This window comes from Somniosus microcephalus, chromosome 5, assembly GCF_052327205.1.
Source record: "Somniosus microcephalus isolate GS21.2 chromosome 5, FLI_Smic_1.0, whole genome shotgun sequence".
Classification (NCBI taxonomy): Eukaryota; Metazoa; Chordata; class Chondrichthyes; order Squaliformes; family Somniosidae; genus Somniosus; species Somniosus microcephalus.
In genome coordinates this window covers 263,122,407-263,139,770 of record NC_140991.1, presented here as the reverse complement: position 1 = coordinate 263,139,770, position 17,364 = coordinate 263,122,407, and the positions used below count along the sequence as shown (strand labels likewise).

At 44.8% G+C, this 17,364-nt stretch overlaps 1 protein-coding gene across 6 annotated transcripts in view; it reads left to right on the top strand.

Moving 5' to 3' along the window:
• The window catches only part of kif13a (kinesin family member 13A), a 346,616-nt gene that overhangs the window by 242,610 nt on the left and 86,642 nt on the right, over window positions 1-17,364 (top strand). For all 6 annotated transcript variants that reach the window (XR_015078504.1, XR_015078505.1, XM_085988906.1 and 3 more), the window contains exons 15-18: window positions 3,499-3,585; window positions 5,969-6,144; window positions 12,198-12,408; window positions 13,404-13,566. Coding sequence is in view for 4 of the 6 variants with exons in the window: in XM_085988906.1 (XP_085845032.1) it covers window positions 3,499-3,585; window positions 5,969-6,144; window positions 12,198-12,408; window positions 13,404-13,566 (637 nt within the window). In the remaining 2 variants the exon portion in view is untranslated. The remainder of the gene's footprint in view (window positions 1-3,498; window positions 3,586-5,968; window positions 6,145-12,197; window positions 12,409-13,403; window positions 13,567-17,364) is intronic.

Sequence of the window (17,364 nt, the reverse complement as noted above, 5' to 3'; positions counted from 1 at the left end):
AATGTTTAGTTTCTTAAATATGTTGCATACGGTTTTCTTCTAAATTGGATTACCTTATTAAAGTGTAAATTTGGTTTGTGTACTTGATTATGTCTCTTCAGCTTAATATATGTCTGACCTCTGACTAAAAATTGCTAGGAGGGCCTGGATCTTTCACCTCTTAAAGTTATGATTTATTTGTCACAGTACCCGTTCAGGTAGGATACTGACTGGCTGCCTCCATCTGCCCAATAAAAGTGGATGTCCTTGAGGTGGCTGTCATTTTTATTCTCCTCCATTGACTATCCTGAGAGAGATGAGGTGAGAGTGACTGCCCTTGACATCAAGGCAGCATTTGACCGAGTGTGGCATCAAGGAGCCCTAGTAAAACTGAAGTCAATGGGTATCGCGGGTGGGGAAATGCTCCACTGGCTGGAGTCATACCTAGCACAAAGGAAGATGGTTGTGGTGGTTGAAGGTCAATCATTACAGCCCCAGGACATCGCTGCAGGAGTTCCTCAGGGCAGTCCCAGTGTTCTAGGCCCAACCATCTTCAGCTGCTTCATCAATGACTCCTCCAACATAAGGTCAGAAATGGGGATGTTCGCTGATGACTGCACAGTGTTCAGCGCCATTCACAACACCACAGATAATGAAGCAGTCCATGCCCGCATGCAACAAGACCTGGACAACGTTCAGGCTTGGGCTGATAAGTGGCAGGTAACATTTGCGCCACAGAAGTGCCAGGCAATGACTATCTCCAACAAGCGAGAGTCTAACCAGCTCCCTTTGACATTCAGTGGCATTACCATCGCCGAATCCCCCACTATCAACATCCTGGGGGTCACCATTGAGCAGAAACTTAACTGGAGCCCCCACCAGCCACATAAATACTGTGGCAACAAGAGCAGGCCAGAGGCTAGGTATTCTGCAGTGAATGTCTCACCTCCTGACTCCCTAAAGCCTTTCCACCATCTACAAGGCACAAGTAAGGAGTGTGATGGAATACTCTCCACTTGCCTGGATGAGTGCAGCTCCAACAACACTCAAGAAGCTCGACACCATCCAGGACAAAGCAGCCCGCTTGATTGGCATCCCATCCATCACCTTAAACATTCACTCCCTCCACCACCGGCGTACCGTGGCTGCAGTGTGTACCAGCTACAAGATGCACTGCAGCAACTCACCAAGGCTTCTTCGGCAGCACCTCCCAAACCCACGACCTCTTCCACCTAAAAGGACAAGGGCAGCAGGCGCATGGGAACACCACAACCCCCAAGTTCCCCTCCAAGTCACATACCATCCTGACTTAGAATACATCGCCGATCCTTCATCGTCGCTGGGTCAAAATCCTGGAACTTCCTACCTAACAGCACTGTGGCAGTACCTTCACCACACTGACGGCAGTGGTTCAAGAAGGCAGCTCACCACCGCCTTCTCAAGGGCAATTAGGGATGGGCAATAAATGCTGGCATTGCCAGCGACGCCCTAATCCCATAAATGAATAAAAAAAAATCAGGAAGTCTGGGTGTAAGACTGTCTTTTCAACGTTGGGCGGTAGGTTTATGTTCACTCTAGAAAGATTGGAGCTCAGTTTCTTGTTAAATTAATTTGAGTATTTCCAATTTAGTCCTTAGCAGCCGTGATTCTTTGTAGCAAAAAATCATGACTAAAGCACAAATTTCATGGGCCTTTTATTCTTAAGACCGATATAGCAGAGTGTAAAAATGGGACTGCTCCATCGGTAAAGATGAGAGGGAGATTTGTAGGGGCTGGGATTTGAGGTGTGCTGTGATATTTACCTAGTACTGTACTTCTAACAAAACCTGGGCATGCCTGATACTATTACAGGAAGTGTCTCATGGAAAAATGTTCCAGTTCGGGTTTTGCACCACGCTCCTATTAGCTGGCTCAGTAACAGATCCATTACTTGCATTTCTGCTAGTGCTCCATTGGTGCTATCTAAATCTTGCGATGTAATCCGAGACTTTGATACTTTTAAGTGCAAACCCATATTGGAAGTTTTTTGAATGTTAGTATGATGTGTCTTCTGATTTTTTCCCTTCAGGGGTAACTTGCTCTACTTTGAGTAATTAATATTAATGCATTATATAGCAAGTATGCTATCATGGTGCTCTTAACTTGGTTAAGTACATTCAAAAATACACATAGCTTTTCTTAACTGCTGCACTGCCCGTTTTATTGGGTTAGTGAGGGTAGGAGCCAAAGTTGGTTTAGTCTGATGCAATTTGAATCTGTTCTTTAGGATATGCCCCACTTACAGTAGATTTTTAAAACAGTAGACAGACAGGGTGGCACAGAAATTTCTATACCGGGTCCCAATCTCAACTGTGGCATTATTAAAGGGAAAGAATTGGAGCTAGGTGCATCCCCCAAAGCAAGGGAGGGAAAATCTGGCAAGTAGTTGCATTGAGTTGCTCTTGTGCACCTCCTAATATGAAGCTGAACTGCAGCAGTGATCTGGGCTGGGGAGGGGCATGAGCAAACCCGTTTCTGTACATTTAGAATGCTTCTCGTACCCAATAAAGCATTTTACTAACGCACCTATTTTTTTCCAGTTTGATACTATCGTAAAGTTGTGAAACTTTTTTACACTGTTTATAAATATCTCTTTTTTTCAAAGAATATGTGAAATTTGGGGATATTGCAAGGTACAATGTTATCTTGAGGATTTAATCTGTTATATATAAGTAAACAAAATTTCTTCGAAGCTTCCTGCGAACTGGCGGGTTTCCCAGTTTAAGAGCGACTGTGACCTTTATAAAGCTGGGGGGGCAGGAATATGCTCAGTCAAATTCCCTAGCACTGTAATTTAAGTATTGAATTTATAATTTGAATAATTTAGAGGTTTTAAAAAAAAAATTAGGTTTGGGTATCGCATTGCATCTTAAGTCTAATTTGTACTGCAAGCCCTCTGATGATGTGATCAGCTGAAGAATAGCTAGCCAGTCTCTGTAGTTATCCTGGTTTATGGGTTTACAGAATCTACTTTTTGTCTTATTTTCCCACATTACATTAACTCAACTGCATTTATTACGTAAGGCATACAAACCGTATTCATCTAGTTAGATGCAATGTTTGTCCTTTTTTGAGTTAATATTTTAGTCTGTTCTCACTGGTTTTGAAGTGTTGCTATAATTTTTTTTCAGTGCTTCACGTAATGCAAGATGTCTTCCCCCAAGGGATGACATTAGGTTACAACACTCCCGGCCTGTGAATCCATAAACAAACTTACCACCTCAGTAATTGTAAAAACAGGTTGTCAGACTTTATCCAAGCTACGTAAGTGTGGTCTCATCTGATGTTCAACTGTTCTGAAAATGCCAAAGTGGACCCTGGCCTCGAATCTACAGAAGCAATGTTATAAAGACAACCGAAATTGTTTATTTGTATCATTCCACTCATCAAGTCTGGATTTTTCTGGCTTATCATAAGACATGGAGACAGTGAACATCATAGTGAACCCTGAATTTCAGATAATTAAACTTTATTTTTCAGAACCTGCTTGAATGGTGCTGTGTTGCATGCTCCCAACTCTCTCTGGCATGGGGACAGAATTCTATGGGGAAATAACCACTTCTTTAGGTATGTCATGTTTTAGTTCAAATGTATGTATTTGAAAAATATTTAGTTAATCTACCATTCTTCATGGGCAATTTAAAAAAATGCATTCTTCCTGTAACTGCCTCTGCTTCACTCCGACTCTGCTACTTTCTTTCTCCTCTCTCATCCTATTGGTCTTTGACTCCCTCTCTCTCTGACTCTCATACTTTCATTGTACCTTTGTGTAATTCTCTCCTTGCCTGTCTTCCCTCTATCTATTTCCTCCTCTGCCTGTCTCTTGAAATGATAAAATATTTTAGGTGTTTGTTATATTTTATACATTTCCTTTTTTCTATCTAGCAAGGGTGGGTTGGGGCGCTGTCATGGCAACTGTAACTTATAGAATTTTTTAGTGCAGTGTAATTGGGGAGAAAATGGAAATTGTGGAGAAGGGCGTGGCATATCATTCGTGGTGAGTAACGACAGTAGAAAATATCAATTGGAAAGGAGTAAAACACAACCTGCGAGGAGGAAGAACATTAATCTGGTTTGGTGTAGATGATGGACTCACTAAGATAAATTTTATAATAAAAGTTTGTTTGTATAATCTTGAAATATTACACCATCTTTAGTGTCTTGTGTATTTTTTTTAAACACCTTTGTTGAAGAGACTGATGGTTAAAGCACATTGTTCTTGCATCTTGGAGATTTGGGTTCAAATCCAGCTTAGACTGATGGGAACAGAGGAAGTGTAGTCGGCCATTTAGCCCCTCGAACCTGTTCAACCATTCACTTAGATCATGGCTGGTTTGTACCTCAACTCCATTTACCTGCCTTTGATCCATATCCCTTGATACCCTCACCTAATAAAAATTTCATTTGGCCCAGCCTCCACTGCCTTTTGAAGGAGAGAATTCCACATTTCCACAACCCTTTGTGTGAAAAAGTGCTTCCTGATTGCACTCCGGAATGGTCCAGCTCTAATTATTAAGATTGTGCCTCTTTTTTCTGGATTCCCCCATCAAAGGAAGTAACTCCTCTCTTTCTACTTTATCAAATCCATTCATCATTTTAAACTCTTCAATTAGATCACTCCTGAACCTTCTAAACTCAAGGGAATACAACACAAGTTTATGCAACCCGTCCTCATAATTTAACTCTTAAGCCCCTGTATCATTCTGGTAAATGTGTGCTGTACTCCCTCTAAGGCCAGTTATTCTTCCTGAGGTTCGGTGCACAGGTTTGCACACGGTACTCCAAATGGGGTCTGACCAAAGCTCTGTACAACTGAAGCATAACTTCCTCCTCTTTGTATTCCAGCCCCCTTGAAATAATGGCTAACATTCCATTACCCCTTTTGATTGCTTTTTGTATCTGTACACTAGCTTTTAGTGATTTGTTTACATTGACACCCAAATTCCTTTGCTCCTCCACAGCGCCTCGTCTCTCGCCATTAAGAAAATATTTCTATTTGTCTTTCTTTGATCCAAGGTGGATGACCTCACTCTTCCCCACATTGAACTCCACCTGCCACAGCTTTGCTCAGTTACTTAATCTGTCTATGTCCCTTTGTAACTTCCTGCTCCTATCTACACAACTTCCCAACTTAATGTCATCTGCAACCTTGGATATACAACTCTCTATTCCTTCATCCAAGTCATTGATATATATGGTGAAAAGCTGAGGCCCCAGTACAGATCCCTGGGGAACACCACTGGTCACATTCCACCAATCAGAGTACATTCCCTTTATCCCTACTCTACGTTTCCTACCTCCCAACCAATTATCAACACAAACTCACCTCTAATTTCACGAGCTCTTATTTTTGCTAATAATCTCTTGTGTGGAACCTTATCTCATGTTTCAAGAAGTCCATTTAGGCAATATTCATAGACACTCCCATGTCCACCTCATTAGTGACCACCTCAAAAAATTCAACTAGATTAGTCAGACATGACCTACCCTGTCTGCCTGCTGCAGGGGTTCAATGTGAAATAAGTTCAGGCATTCTCAGCTCATTTCATATTGGACATAAGCCCACATGATCAAACTAACCATAATTTAGCAACCTCACTCAAGCCTTAAAGATGTCTGCTGTTGGAAATGGAATCATTCACAGTGGTGCAGAAATGGTTGGTGTTGAGGAACATTGTCAAGGCAGCATAAAAGGAGGTAACCTATCCTGTAACTGATCTGGGAGTGCTTGATGTTTATGTTGATTGGAAAGTGTTCCATAACTTACTTGCCATTATCCTGACCTTAGTAAGTGATACTTCACCACAAAGGAAAGTGCAAAAAGTTCTAGTAGAATCCAGATTTGGGTTTTCTTGTTAGCCAAATATTGAAAGTATCATTACATAAATGTGTTGCATCAATTAAGTCAAACTTAAAACATTTTTTAAACCATCAATTTTTTTACAAATAGAATTAACCTACCTACAAGGAAGAGGCGAGACAAATTAAAAGAATATGAGAACGAGGCAAATCGAGAAGGTGCCACAGAGCAGGATGTGGAGACGGCAAGTGAAGCTTCATCAGAACCAGACTATAATTATGAGTTTGCACAGATGGAAGTCATGATGAAAGCTCTCAGCACGAATGGTGAGTGTTGTAACCGTGTGTTAATAGAGACACGGAAGGCAGGAGTTGGTTTCACAGGTGTTTACTGAACAAAGTCTGGAGGTGAACTAACAGATACAAGACAATATACAGGCTTATATAGCCCGAGTGGCCATTACCGGCATTACAGTACACAGGGGGCTCTTAAAGGCACATACACCACAATTCCTCCCCTTTTAGACAACCAGTACATAATATTTTAAGTAATCATTAATTAACATGTTACAAGAACAATAATCTACACATTTGCTGCAGTTAATCAATTATAAGTCGGTCTCTCTGGAGGCTTCCTGACTCGGTCCGGATAACGCCTCGGTGGTGTAGTAGTTTCTGGTGGTGTAGTAGGTTCTTTTGGCAAGGCTGATTCGGCTTGAATGCCAGTGTCGGGTTCACCTGGTTCCAGTATCACCGGATCGGAGGTAGATACTATGGGTATCTCTACTTCATCATTAGGCGTATAGAGTTGTGGTGTGGGTTGTCCCTTTTCGGATGACTCTGATCTGGTCAGCATGGCGCCTTATTATGCTTTCTCCAAAGTCCACGGTATACATCAGCGGTCCTAGTCGTGTGCAAATAGTTCCAGGCTGCCATTTCTCGGTACGGTAGTCCCGGGCCAAAACTTGTTGACCTATCTGGAAGGTTCTAGTTGGCCTTTCATTCATGCCTTGAAATTGCCGGTTCTCCACGTCCCTTCTGATGTTTGGCTTGATCAAATCCAGCCGGCATCTTAGGCTTCTATTGAAGAACATCATGGCGGGAGTTTGGTTTGTAACCACATGTGTTGCATTCCTGTATGCAAACAAGAAGTTATCTACCTTATGCTGAAGTTTTATGTCTTCATTACCCATGGCCTTTATGGCCTTCTTGAAGGTCTGGACAAACCTTTCAGCCAATCCATTGGTGGCGGGATGGTATGGGGCGGACGTGTAGTGCTTAACCCCATTGTTTTTTAAGAACTTCCTGAATTCTTCGGACACAAATTGCGGTCCATTATCAGAACAGATCTGTTCAGACAGCCCATTCCTGGCAAATATGGTCCTTAATACTGTGATGGTTTTTTCCGTGGTGGTGGAGGACATCTTTATTACCTCCGGCCACTTGGAGTGTGCATCAACTGCGATTAAGAACATTGAGTCCATAAATGGACCAGCAAAGTCGATGTGTACCCTTTGCCATGGAGATGAGGGCCACTCCCATGGATGTAGAGGGGCTTGTGGTGGGGCGTTTTGGACCTTCTGGCATCCCAGACAGCCCTTGGTCATTTCTTCGATTTCTCCATCGATACCTGGCCACCACATAAACGCTCTGGCTAGGTTCTTCATTTTCACTCCACCCAGATGCCCCTCGTGAAGCTCCTTTAACACTTTATCCTGGAGTTTGGGTGGAATCACCACTCTGGATCCACACATCAAGGTTCCTCGGCACACTGACAGCTGTTCTCTTCTTTGCGAGAATGCTGGCAACAGTGGTTCGCCATGTGCTGGCCATCCCTTCACCGTTAAATCGTAGACTCGTGAGAGAGTCGGGTCATTTCTCGTTTCCTTTTCAATGGTAGAATTTGTTACTGGTAGACATTCCACTATGGTTGAGTGGAACATCTCCACTGGGTCTACTGTAGGTGCCTCTTCTACCGTTGGCAACGGTAGGCGCGATAAACCGTCAGCATTCCCATGCTGTTTTGATCCTTTGTATTCTATGTCATATTGGTGTGCCCCTAGGAAAAGGGACCACCTCTGTAGCCTTTGCGCTGTCATAATGGGAACACCCTTTTTAGGGTTGAATATGGAGACGAGGGGTTGATGGTCAGTCAACAAGGTAAATTTTTGTCTGTGTAGGTAATGGTTGAATTTCTTCACTCCCCATACCAGGCTGAGTGCTTCCCTGTCGATCTGGGCATAGTTACGCTCAGCTGAGTTCAATGAGCGTGACGCAAAAGCTATTGGCCGCTCCGAGCCATCAGGGAATCTATGCGATAATACTGCTCCTACGCCGTAAGGGGATGCATCGCACGCCAGTCTGATTGGCAGTGATGGGTTGTAATGAACCAAAACTTCCTTGGACGTGATCAAGCCTTTGCATTTATGGAAGGCACGTTTACAGTCTTCGCTCCATTTCCAAATTACTCCCGTTTGTAGCAGTTCGTTAAGAGGGTGCAGAAGAGTTGACAAGTTCGGTAAAAATTTATGATAGTAATTTATCAATCCCAGGAACGACCTTAATTGTGAGACATTTTCAGGTGCTGGGGCTTTTATGACCACTTCAATTTTTTCAGGTGACTTATGCAACCCTTCCTCATTAATTATGTGGCCACAATATGATATTTGTTTCTGGAAAAATTCGCACTTGGGGCGATTTGCTCGTAGGCCCCGTTCTCTCAGCCTAGTGAGCACCTGCTCCAAATTGGCAAGGTGCTCGTTGTCGTTTTCTCCTGTTACAAGGATGTCGTCTAGGTAGCATTGAGTCCCCGGAATCCCTTGGAGGACTTGCTCCATAGCTCTTTGCCAGATAGCTGGAGCTGATGCTACTCCGAAAACCAGTCGATTGTACTGGTACAGGCCTTTGTGTGTATTTATCATGCGATACTTTTTAGAGGCCTCTTCAACCTCCATCTGTAGATATGCCTGTGCCAAGTCAATTTTGGCGAAACGTTTCCCTCCGGATAGTGAGGCGAAAATATCTTCTATCCTCGGAAGAGGATACTGTACCGTGTGAAGGACCGGGTTTACAGTCACCTTGAAGTCCCCACAGATGCGAATTTTTCTCTGTTCTTCAGATTTATCATTATTCAACGTTTTCTTCATGACCGGGACGATGGGTGTTGCCCACTCGCTCCAATCTATCTTGGATAATACGCCTGCCTTTTCCAAATTCTCCAGCTCTGCCTCGACTGCTGGACGAATTGCGTATGGTACCGGCCTTGCCTTAAAAAACTTGGGAATTGCCGCATCTTCCACTTTTATTGAGGCGGTGATGCCTTTCAAGGTTCCTAGTTTCTGTTGAAACACTTCCTTGGCGTTGGCCAAGATGTCTTTTAATCGTTCAGGTATGACGTCATCATCATTTTTTTTCTTACTGGTCACCGTCAGTGCCTGAATGGAGTGCCAGTCTAAACGTACCTTCCTGATCCATTCACGTCCCAACAGCGGTGGACCACCATCTTGCAGAACGTATAAATACAACTTCTGTATTTCCTTGCCGTTGTATACAACAGCTACCCTTATTTTCCCTTTGAGGTATACTTTCTGCCCCGTATATGTTTTCAAGATAATGGATGTGTCTTTCAAAGGTATATGCGGAAATAGCTGCTCGTAATCCCGTCGACTTATGACGGTCAGAGCTGATCCTGTATCTAGCTCCATTTTAACTGGGGACCCCCGCTATCGTGAGGGTAACCCAGATGGTCTGGTAATCTTCTTTGGCAATTAGATTATGTAATTTGAGACTGCTTAGTCTCTTGTTCCCGGAGTCGCTATCGCTCTTCTGGTCTTCGGAGCTACTGTCCGTCATCATTTGTACCTTTCTGTACTTTTCCTTATTGATTTAGTGTCCAGATCGGCATACACGTGCAATGTGTCCAATCTTTCCGCATTGCCTGCATGCTTTGTCCTTGAACCAGCAGTCCCTCTGGCCATGGATGGATCTGCCGCAGCGATAACATCTCTCGAAACCCTGTGTCATTTCATGGGTGCCGAAGTCCTGTGTCTTTTGCTGTATCTCTGCAGCTCCTCTTGCGGCTGCTTCGTATGATACAGCCATACTGAAAGCCTTGTTCAGTGTCAAATCTTTCTCAGAAAGTAGCCTTTTCTGTGTTCCTTCACTTAGGAGACCGCAGACGAATTTGTCTCGAAGAGAATCTGCCAGTCCTGCCCCGAATTGGCAGTGCTTTGATAGCTTCCTTAATTCGGTGAGGTAATCAGCGTTACTTTCATTCTTGTGCTGATTCCTCTTGAAGAATTTGAATCGTTCCGCTATCAGCAGTGGTGTTGGGTTTAAGTGCTCCTGTAGGGTATCAACAATCTCATTAAAATTCTTGTCCTTTGGTTTGGCTGGAGTGATTAAGTTTCGTAACAGCCCGTATGTCCTTGCGCCCATTAGATTTAGAAGTACTGATGCTTTTTTTTATCATTTTCTATTCCATTTGCTGTGCAATATACCTCCACTCTTTCCACATATGTGGTCCAATCCTCTATATCGTTATCGAAAGCATTAATATTGCCAGCCTTAGGCATCCTGAAAAAAAAATGGCGCCTCCCGCGCTTTCCTTTCTTCCCTGCAGAAAAAAAATGGTGCTTCCCGCACTTTCCTGCCGCTGCTGCTGCTGACAACGCTGTTTTCCGCGATTTTTATTTACAGGTGGAGACTCGTTCCCGCCGGACTCTCTGGGACTTTTCCCTCCCTCTGCTTGGTCCGAACGCCGACCTGCTTTGCAGCACCGGCCGTCTCCCGAGTGCTCCCCCCTTCTGTCTCTGTTTGCCTCCGCCTTCGCTGCTCGGCCCCGCTGCAGAGCCAGCCGATGGAGCCGCAGCCCACCGCCCAGGAAGGATTATTGCAGTACCTGCCACCAGCTCGGCTAGCTGGTGAAACCACAGTTTTTTATTTTTCCTTTCTTGCTTTTCTTCGACTTTCGTCTGAGGAATCGATCTCCTTGAGGTGCTGCCGAATTGCAGGTAAGTCCGTTTCCAATTTGTCGCCACTGTTGTATCCGTGTGTTAATAGAGACACGGAAGGCAGGAGTTGGTTTCACAGGTGTTTACTGAACAAAGTCTGGAGGTGAACTAACAGATACAAGACAATATACAGGCTTATATAGCCCGAGTGGCCATTACCGGCATTACAGTACACAGGGGGCTCTTAAAGGCACATACACCACAGTGAGCAGCAAATTCTGGGGCAAACTCTTAACCTCCAGAATTGTGATAATGAAATGATCACGTCTTCCTATTCCCCCTGCTCTTTTTGCAGGCTTGCAGCACTCACTGCTAAAGAGGGCCCTCCTCAAGCAACATCTCCAAGGCCCCATCTGAGAAACGGGCTGCTTTCTGGCTTCTGGTATTGCTTCCAGACATTGTATTCTGCCAAAAGTTTCCCCGAGTTTCAGGAGAAATCATGTCCTCCTGTTTAAGCAGCTGCAGCATCACATGATTTCCCACCCACCAATGGGTAGGCTCCCAGTCATGGGTGTTTTCCATGCCTGGATCTTGCTCCCAATATTAAAATTAGGCTGATTCCAGAAATGTGCATAGGGTCAGTGAACTACATGGGAGTAATTATCACACTGAGAGGGATCTTGGTTTAACATCTCATCCGAAAGATGGCACCTCCGACAGTGCGGCACTCCCTCAGAACTGCACTGGAGTGTCAGCCTAGATTTTGTGTTCAAGTCTCTGGAGTGGGACTTGAACTCTCAGCCTTCTGACTCCGAGATGAGAGTGCTACCACTGAGCCACAGCTGACACCCTGAATTAAATATTTAAAAATGAATGTCCATGTTTCTTCTGGAAGCTATAGAAAAATTGCTGTTGTACTTATTGCAAATCTGACGACTGGGTCTGGAGACTATATATTTAAGAAGACCTTGCATAGAGGCGATCTTTACCTTGTGTTGTGCTTGCACATTACAGGAAACTTTGGTTTATCCGGAGGTTGTATGTCCGGAATACTTGAGCTAACGGCAAAAATCAGGAGCCGTTTTCTATAAGTTTTTTTAGTTCTCGTTCTTTTTTTTTCCCCAGTCAGGCACTGCAAGGTCTGTAGCTATAGCAACAGCTTCAGCTAGAGACGCTTGCAGCTGCAGCCAACTCTTTAGAAGCTGTTGCTAAGCAACAGTGTTTGTTGTCAGATACGGAGATGAAAACCTCCGTATGCTTCAACATTAACTATTAATCTAGTTTTGATAGATCGGCAACACGCCGGTCCCGTCGGTGCCGGATATCACAAAGTTTCCTGTAAAATGCTGATCGCTATAGTGTACCAAAAACAGACCACTGGATTTGATACAAACTGTCTTTAAATGTTTTGTCTGTCTGATTTTGCAGACCCCGTTCAGAATGTCGTGCAGATTCTTGAGAAGCAGTACCTGGAGGAGAAACGGAATGCTCTCGAAGAGCAGCGTTTAATGTACGAGCGCGAGCTGGAGCTCCTTCGTCAACAGCTGTCACCAGAGAGGCTGCACCGGCATAGCATCGAGAGATTATCATTCACCTCACAAACTGCGCAACAAAAAGTGAAGCTTTGGTCTGAAGAGAGGTACGAGTGTTCAAATGAAAGGTGGGAATTTACGTCTTATTGAGCTGTCTGTGCTGGATTACTTGGGGTAAGAAAGTGAAGCTCTGTAGCCCACTCAGTCCAGCATGTATGGATTTAAAAGAGTAATATTTCCCTACAAATAATACTTGTTGAATCCATGGAAAACCTAATATTGATCTATTAAATAAACTGAGCATCACAGTAATCAAATCTGAACTAATAATTTGCGTGTAGCTTTTAGTGTTAATAAATGAAACTCCTAGGCAGTTAAAACAATACGTTTTTGCATTTTCCAGTGCACAATCTTGCAGTGTTAGGGAATGCACTGGGGTGCAGCCACACTGCATTGAATATATTAATTTTATCTTCATGTATTTTTATTTGGTTCCATCAGCTAAATTTGGAATTGCTAAGGCCTTGGCATCACATCTCCTCTCACTCCCGGCCTGTCACATCGGCCAGATCTGGTTGAGCTTCACATTTACGTAAAAACATTTAATTGTAATTTCTCTTGGCTTCCCCACTCCATTCTGTAAGTTTTTTCCTGGGTGTTGCACAGTTCCAGACAGAGAGGACCGGCAAGCAACCTTTAGTCAACATCTGCAGTGCTGTTTAATTGGCTAGTGGAGAGTTAACTTACTGTCCAATGTTCCCTCCCTATCTAGGAAAAGCACTTCCACACACAGCCGAATTGAGTTTCAACATGAAAAGCATTTTTTTTTAAATGAGGGAACTGTTCCAGAATGAATATCTTGCTGCTTAGTAAAATATTTCAGAGGTATTTTTACTTAATATTTTCACATTGAAATACTGTACTGGTTGATTACATGCAGTGGAAAGTCTCAAGTGCAGTGTATCTTCTATGTAAGTGCAAGAAGTGATACATTAGTAAATAATGCCACCAGCTGCAGGCATTTTCTATCATTTATAATCAGCGAACTTTAGTAGGAAAGCAGGAATGTTGCTTCATTTTTCTGTGTTTTTTCCTGTTGCAGAGATCAACTGTTCCGTCACAGTCTGGCGAAGTTGAGAGAGCAAATAGTGAGAGCCAATGCTCTAGTGAGAGAAGCAAACTTCCTGGCAGAAGAGATGAATAAGCAGACGGATTACCAAGTCACGTTGCAAATCCCAGCAGCAAATCTCAGTGCTAACAGGAAGGTAGGCAGGTTCTTGCTATATAGAATCACAGAATGGTTACAGCACAGAAGGAGGCCATTCGGCCTGTCGAGCCCATGCCAGCTCTCTGCAAGAGCACTTCAGCTAGCCCCACTCCCCTGCCCTTTCTCCGAAGCCCTGCAATTTTTTTTCCTTCGGGTACTTATCCAATTTCCTTTTGAAAGATAAGATTGAGTCTGCCTCCACCACCCTTTCAGGCAGTGAATTCCAGATCCTAACCACTCGCTGTGTAAGAAACATTTTCCTCATGTCGCCTTTGGTTCTTCTGCCAATCACCTTAAATCTGTGTCCTCTGGTTCTCGACCCTTCTGCCAATGGGAACAGTTTCTCTCTATCTACTCTGTCTAGACCCCTCGTGATTTTGAACACCTCTATCAAATATCCTCTCAACCTTCTCTGCTCTAAGGAGAACAACCCCAGCTTCTCCAGTCTATCCACCTAACTGAAGTCCCTCATCCCTGGAACCATTCTTGTAAATCAATTCTGCACCCTCTCTAAGGCTTTCACATCCTTCCTAAAGTGTGGTGCCCAGAATTGGACACAATACTCTAGTTGAGGCCAGACTAGTGTTTTATAAAGGTTCATTATAACTTCCTGGCTTTTGTACTCTAAGCCTCTATTTATTTATGAAGCCCAGGATCCCGTAAGCTTTTTTAACTGCTTTCTCAATCTGCCCTGCCACCTTCAACGATTTGTGCACATATACCCCATGGTCTATGTTCATGCACCCTCTTTAGGATTGTACCCTTTAGTTTATATTGCCTCTCCTCGTTCTTCCTACCAAAATGTATCACTTTGCACTTTTCTGTGATAAATTCCATCTGCCACGTGTCTGCCCATTCCACCAGCCTGTCTGTCCTCTTGAATTCTATCCCTATATGCCTCACTGTTCACTATACTACCAAGTTTTGTGTCATCTGCAAATTTTGAAATTGTGCCTTGTACACCAAAGTCCAAGTCATTAAAATATATCCAGAAAAGCAGTGATCCTAGTACCAACCCCTGGGAACCCCACTGTGTACCTTCCTCCAGTCCGATAAACATCCGTTCACCACTACTCTCTGTTTCCTGTCACTTAGCCAATTTCGTATCCATGCTGCCACTGTCCCTTTTATTCCATGGGCTTCAACTTTGCTGGCAAGCCTATTATGTGGCACTTTATCAAATGCCTTTTGGAAGTCCATGTACACCACATCAACCCTCTCTGTTACCTCATCAAAAAACTCAATCAAGTTAGTTAAACCCGATTTGCCTTTAACAAATCCGTGCTGGCTTTCCTTAATTAATCCACACTTGTCCAAGTGACAGTTAATTTTGTCTCGGATTATATCGTTTATAAAAGATTCCCCACCACCGAGGTTAAACTGACTGGCCTTAGTTGCTGGGTTTATCCTTACACCCTTTTTTGAACAAGGGTGTAACATTTGCAATTCTCCAGTCCTCTGGCACCACCCCCATATCCAAGGAGGATTGGAAGATTATGGCCAGTACCTCTGCAATTTTCACCTTTAATTCACTCCGCATTCTAGGATGCATTCCATCCGGTCCTGGTGACTTATCTACTTTAAGTACAGCCAGCCTTCTACTATTTCCTCTTTATCAATTTTTATCCCATCCAGTATTTCAACTACTTCCTCTTTCACTATGACTTTGGTAAAAGCTGATGCAAAGTACTCATTTAGTACCTCAGCCATGCCCTCTGCCTCCATGCGTAGGTCTCCATTTTGGTCCCTAATTGGCCCCACTCCTCCTCTTACTACCTGTTTACTATTTATAGTATAGTGAGGCTGCAGGTGTTGTTGCTCGCTGGTGGTATATTTGTTCCATTTGAGAGAGTGCGTGAGGCAAGCCGAGCCGCATGTACACACACGCGCGGGCGACAGCCCGGGAGGTGCGCGACTGATCAAAGGTTCCGCGTGGTGCGTCACCTGCAGGGCTGGAGCGAACTAAGCTCAGCAAAGCGCTGGAGGTCAATCACTGAGGTGCAGATTCCCACTTTATAAATATTTTTATTTTCTCAAGTGGGGAAGGGACTGGATTGAGAAGAATAAGCCTTTGCAATGTAGAAAATCTGAGGTAAATTTTAAAAAAAAACTGCAGGCCAAGTAGATAAGGTGGTTAAGCAGGCATACAAAATACTTGCCTTTATCAGCTGAGGCATAGAATATAATGGCTCCTGTGCTGGCAGCTCCCTAGGGAGCTCCTTTGCCATCCTTGGCCATCCGTTGCCATCCTTTGCTCTTTTTCCCCCCCAGTCTCCTTTCTTCTGCTGTTTAAGTTCCCCTGGCTCTAATAGTGGGTGCATTTTATCCCTAACTGCAAGTTCAAGCTGCAAGGTTAAAGTTACTTAAACCCACAGCCCATCCCCCAACCATGCCTGTTCTTTGTTCTCAGTGAGCCCTGGCTCTTCACTTAAACTTAGCTCCCAAGTTCCCAGACACCTCTGCCGTCCAGACTACGCTTCTCCACTAGACTAGTGATGTAGTGACTAGTGGATCACGAGTGGAGCTCGGAGCCAGGGATCGTGAGAGTATCAGTGCTAATTTAATCCTGTGAGAGACAACATCATCCATGTCCGAGGCCGGGACCCAGGAACGAAGACGAGCCCAGCAGCGAGGTCAAGGCCCAGGAGTGGCGCAGTGGGGTCGGGGCCCAGGAGTGGCGCAGTGTGTACCAGCAGCGGGGTCGGGGCCGAGGGAAGGTGCAGCACGGGCCAACAGCAAGGTCGGGAGGACCACAATGCATCCTATGAAACCCAGACAGAGAGGACCTGCGGGAAGGCGGGTGGAGGATGGTAGCATTATGTTTGTGTGTATGCGCTAGGCTGTTGTAGCAGAGCCTGGTCTCCAATCATCTTGGATCCCCTTGCTATTGGACCAAGACCTTGCTCTGTCAAGCCCATGTGGTAGCTGGTATGCAACGGTCACCCCACGTTAAAAGAATTCACGCACAGGCATCTTCCACCCTTTAAAATAAAGTTCAGGACCTGGAACATCAGGACCCTCATGGACAACCCCAACAGTGACAGACCAGAACGCCGTACTGCTATCGTTGCCCGGGAGCTCAGACGTTTCAACATTGACATTGCCGCCCTAAGTGAGACCCGGCGGGCAGGGGAAGGCCAGCTCAAGGAGCAAGGCGGTGGCTACACCTTCTTCTGGAAAGGCAAACCTGAAGAAGAACGCCGCCTCCATGGGGTAGGCTTCGCCATAAAAAATGAACTAGTTGGGCGTCTCAGAGACTCCCCTAGCAGTATAAACGAGCACCTCATGACTCTTCGGCTCACCCTAACCCGGAACCAGTGCGCTACGGTCATCAGAGCGTACGCCCCAACACTGGAAGCCACAGACGAGACCAAAGAGGAATTCTACTCCAGCCTCGAACAATCTCTGTCCCAAGTCCCAACGGGCAACAAGCTGATCCTCCTTGAAGACTTTAACGCCAGAGTTGGAAAGGACACTGACCCCTGGGGAGGTGTGATCGGCAGAGGGGGGGGTAGAGAAAGCCAACTCAACGGTACCCTCCTCCTGTCGAAATGCTTAGAACATGGCCTTGTCATAACCAACACCTTGTTCCGTCAGAGAGACAAGTACAAGGCTTCATGGCAGCACCCTCGCTCCAAGCACTGGCATCTGCTGGACTACGTCATCGTGTGAGCGAGGGACCGCAAGGACGTCCACATCACCCGCGCCATGACAGGAGCTGACGACTGCTGGACAGACCACCGCCTAATCCGCTCTGTCATCTCCATCAATGTAGCCCCAAAACAGCGGCGGCAAC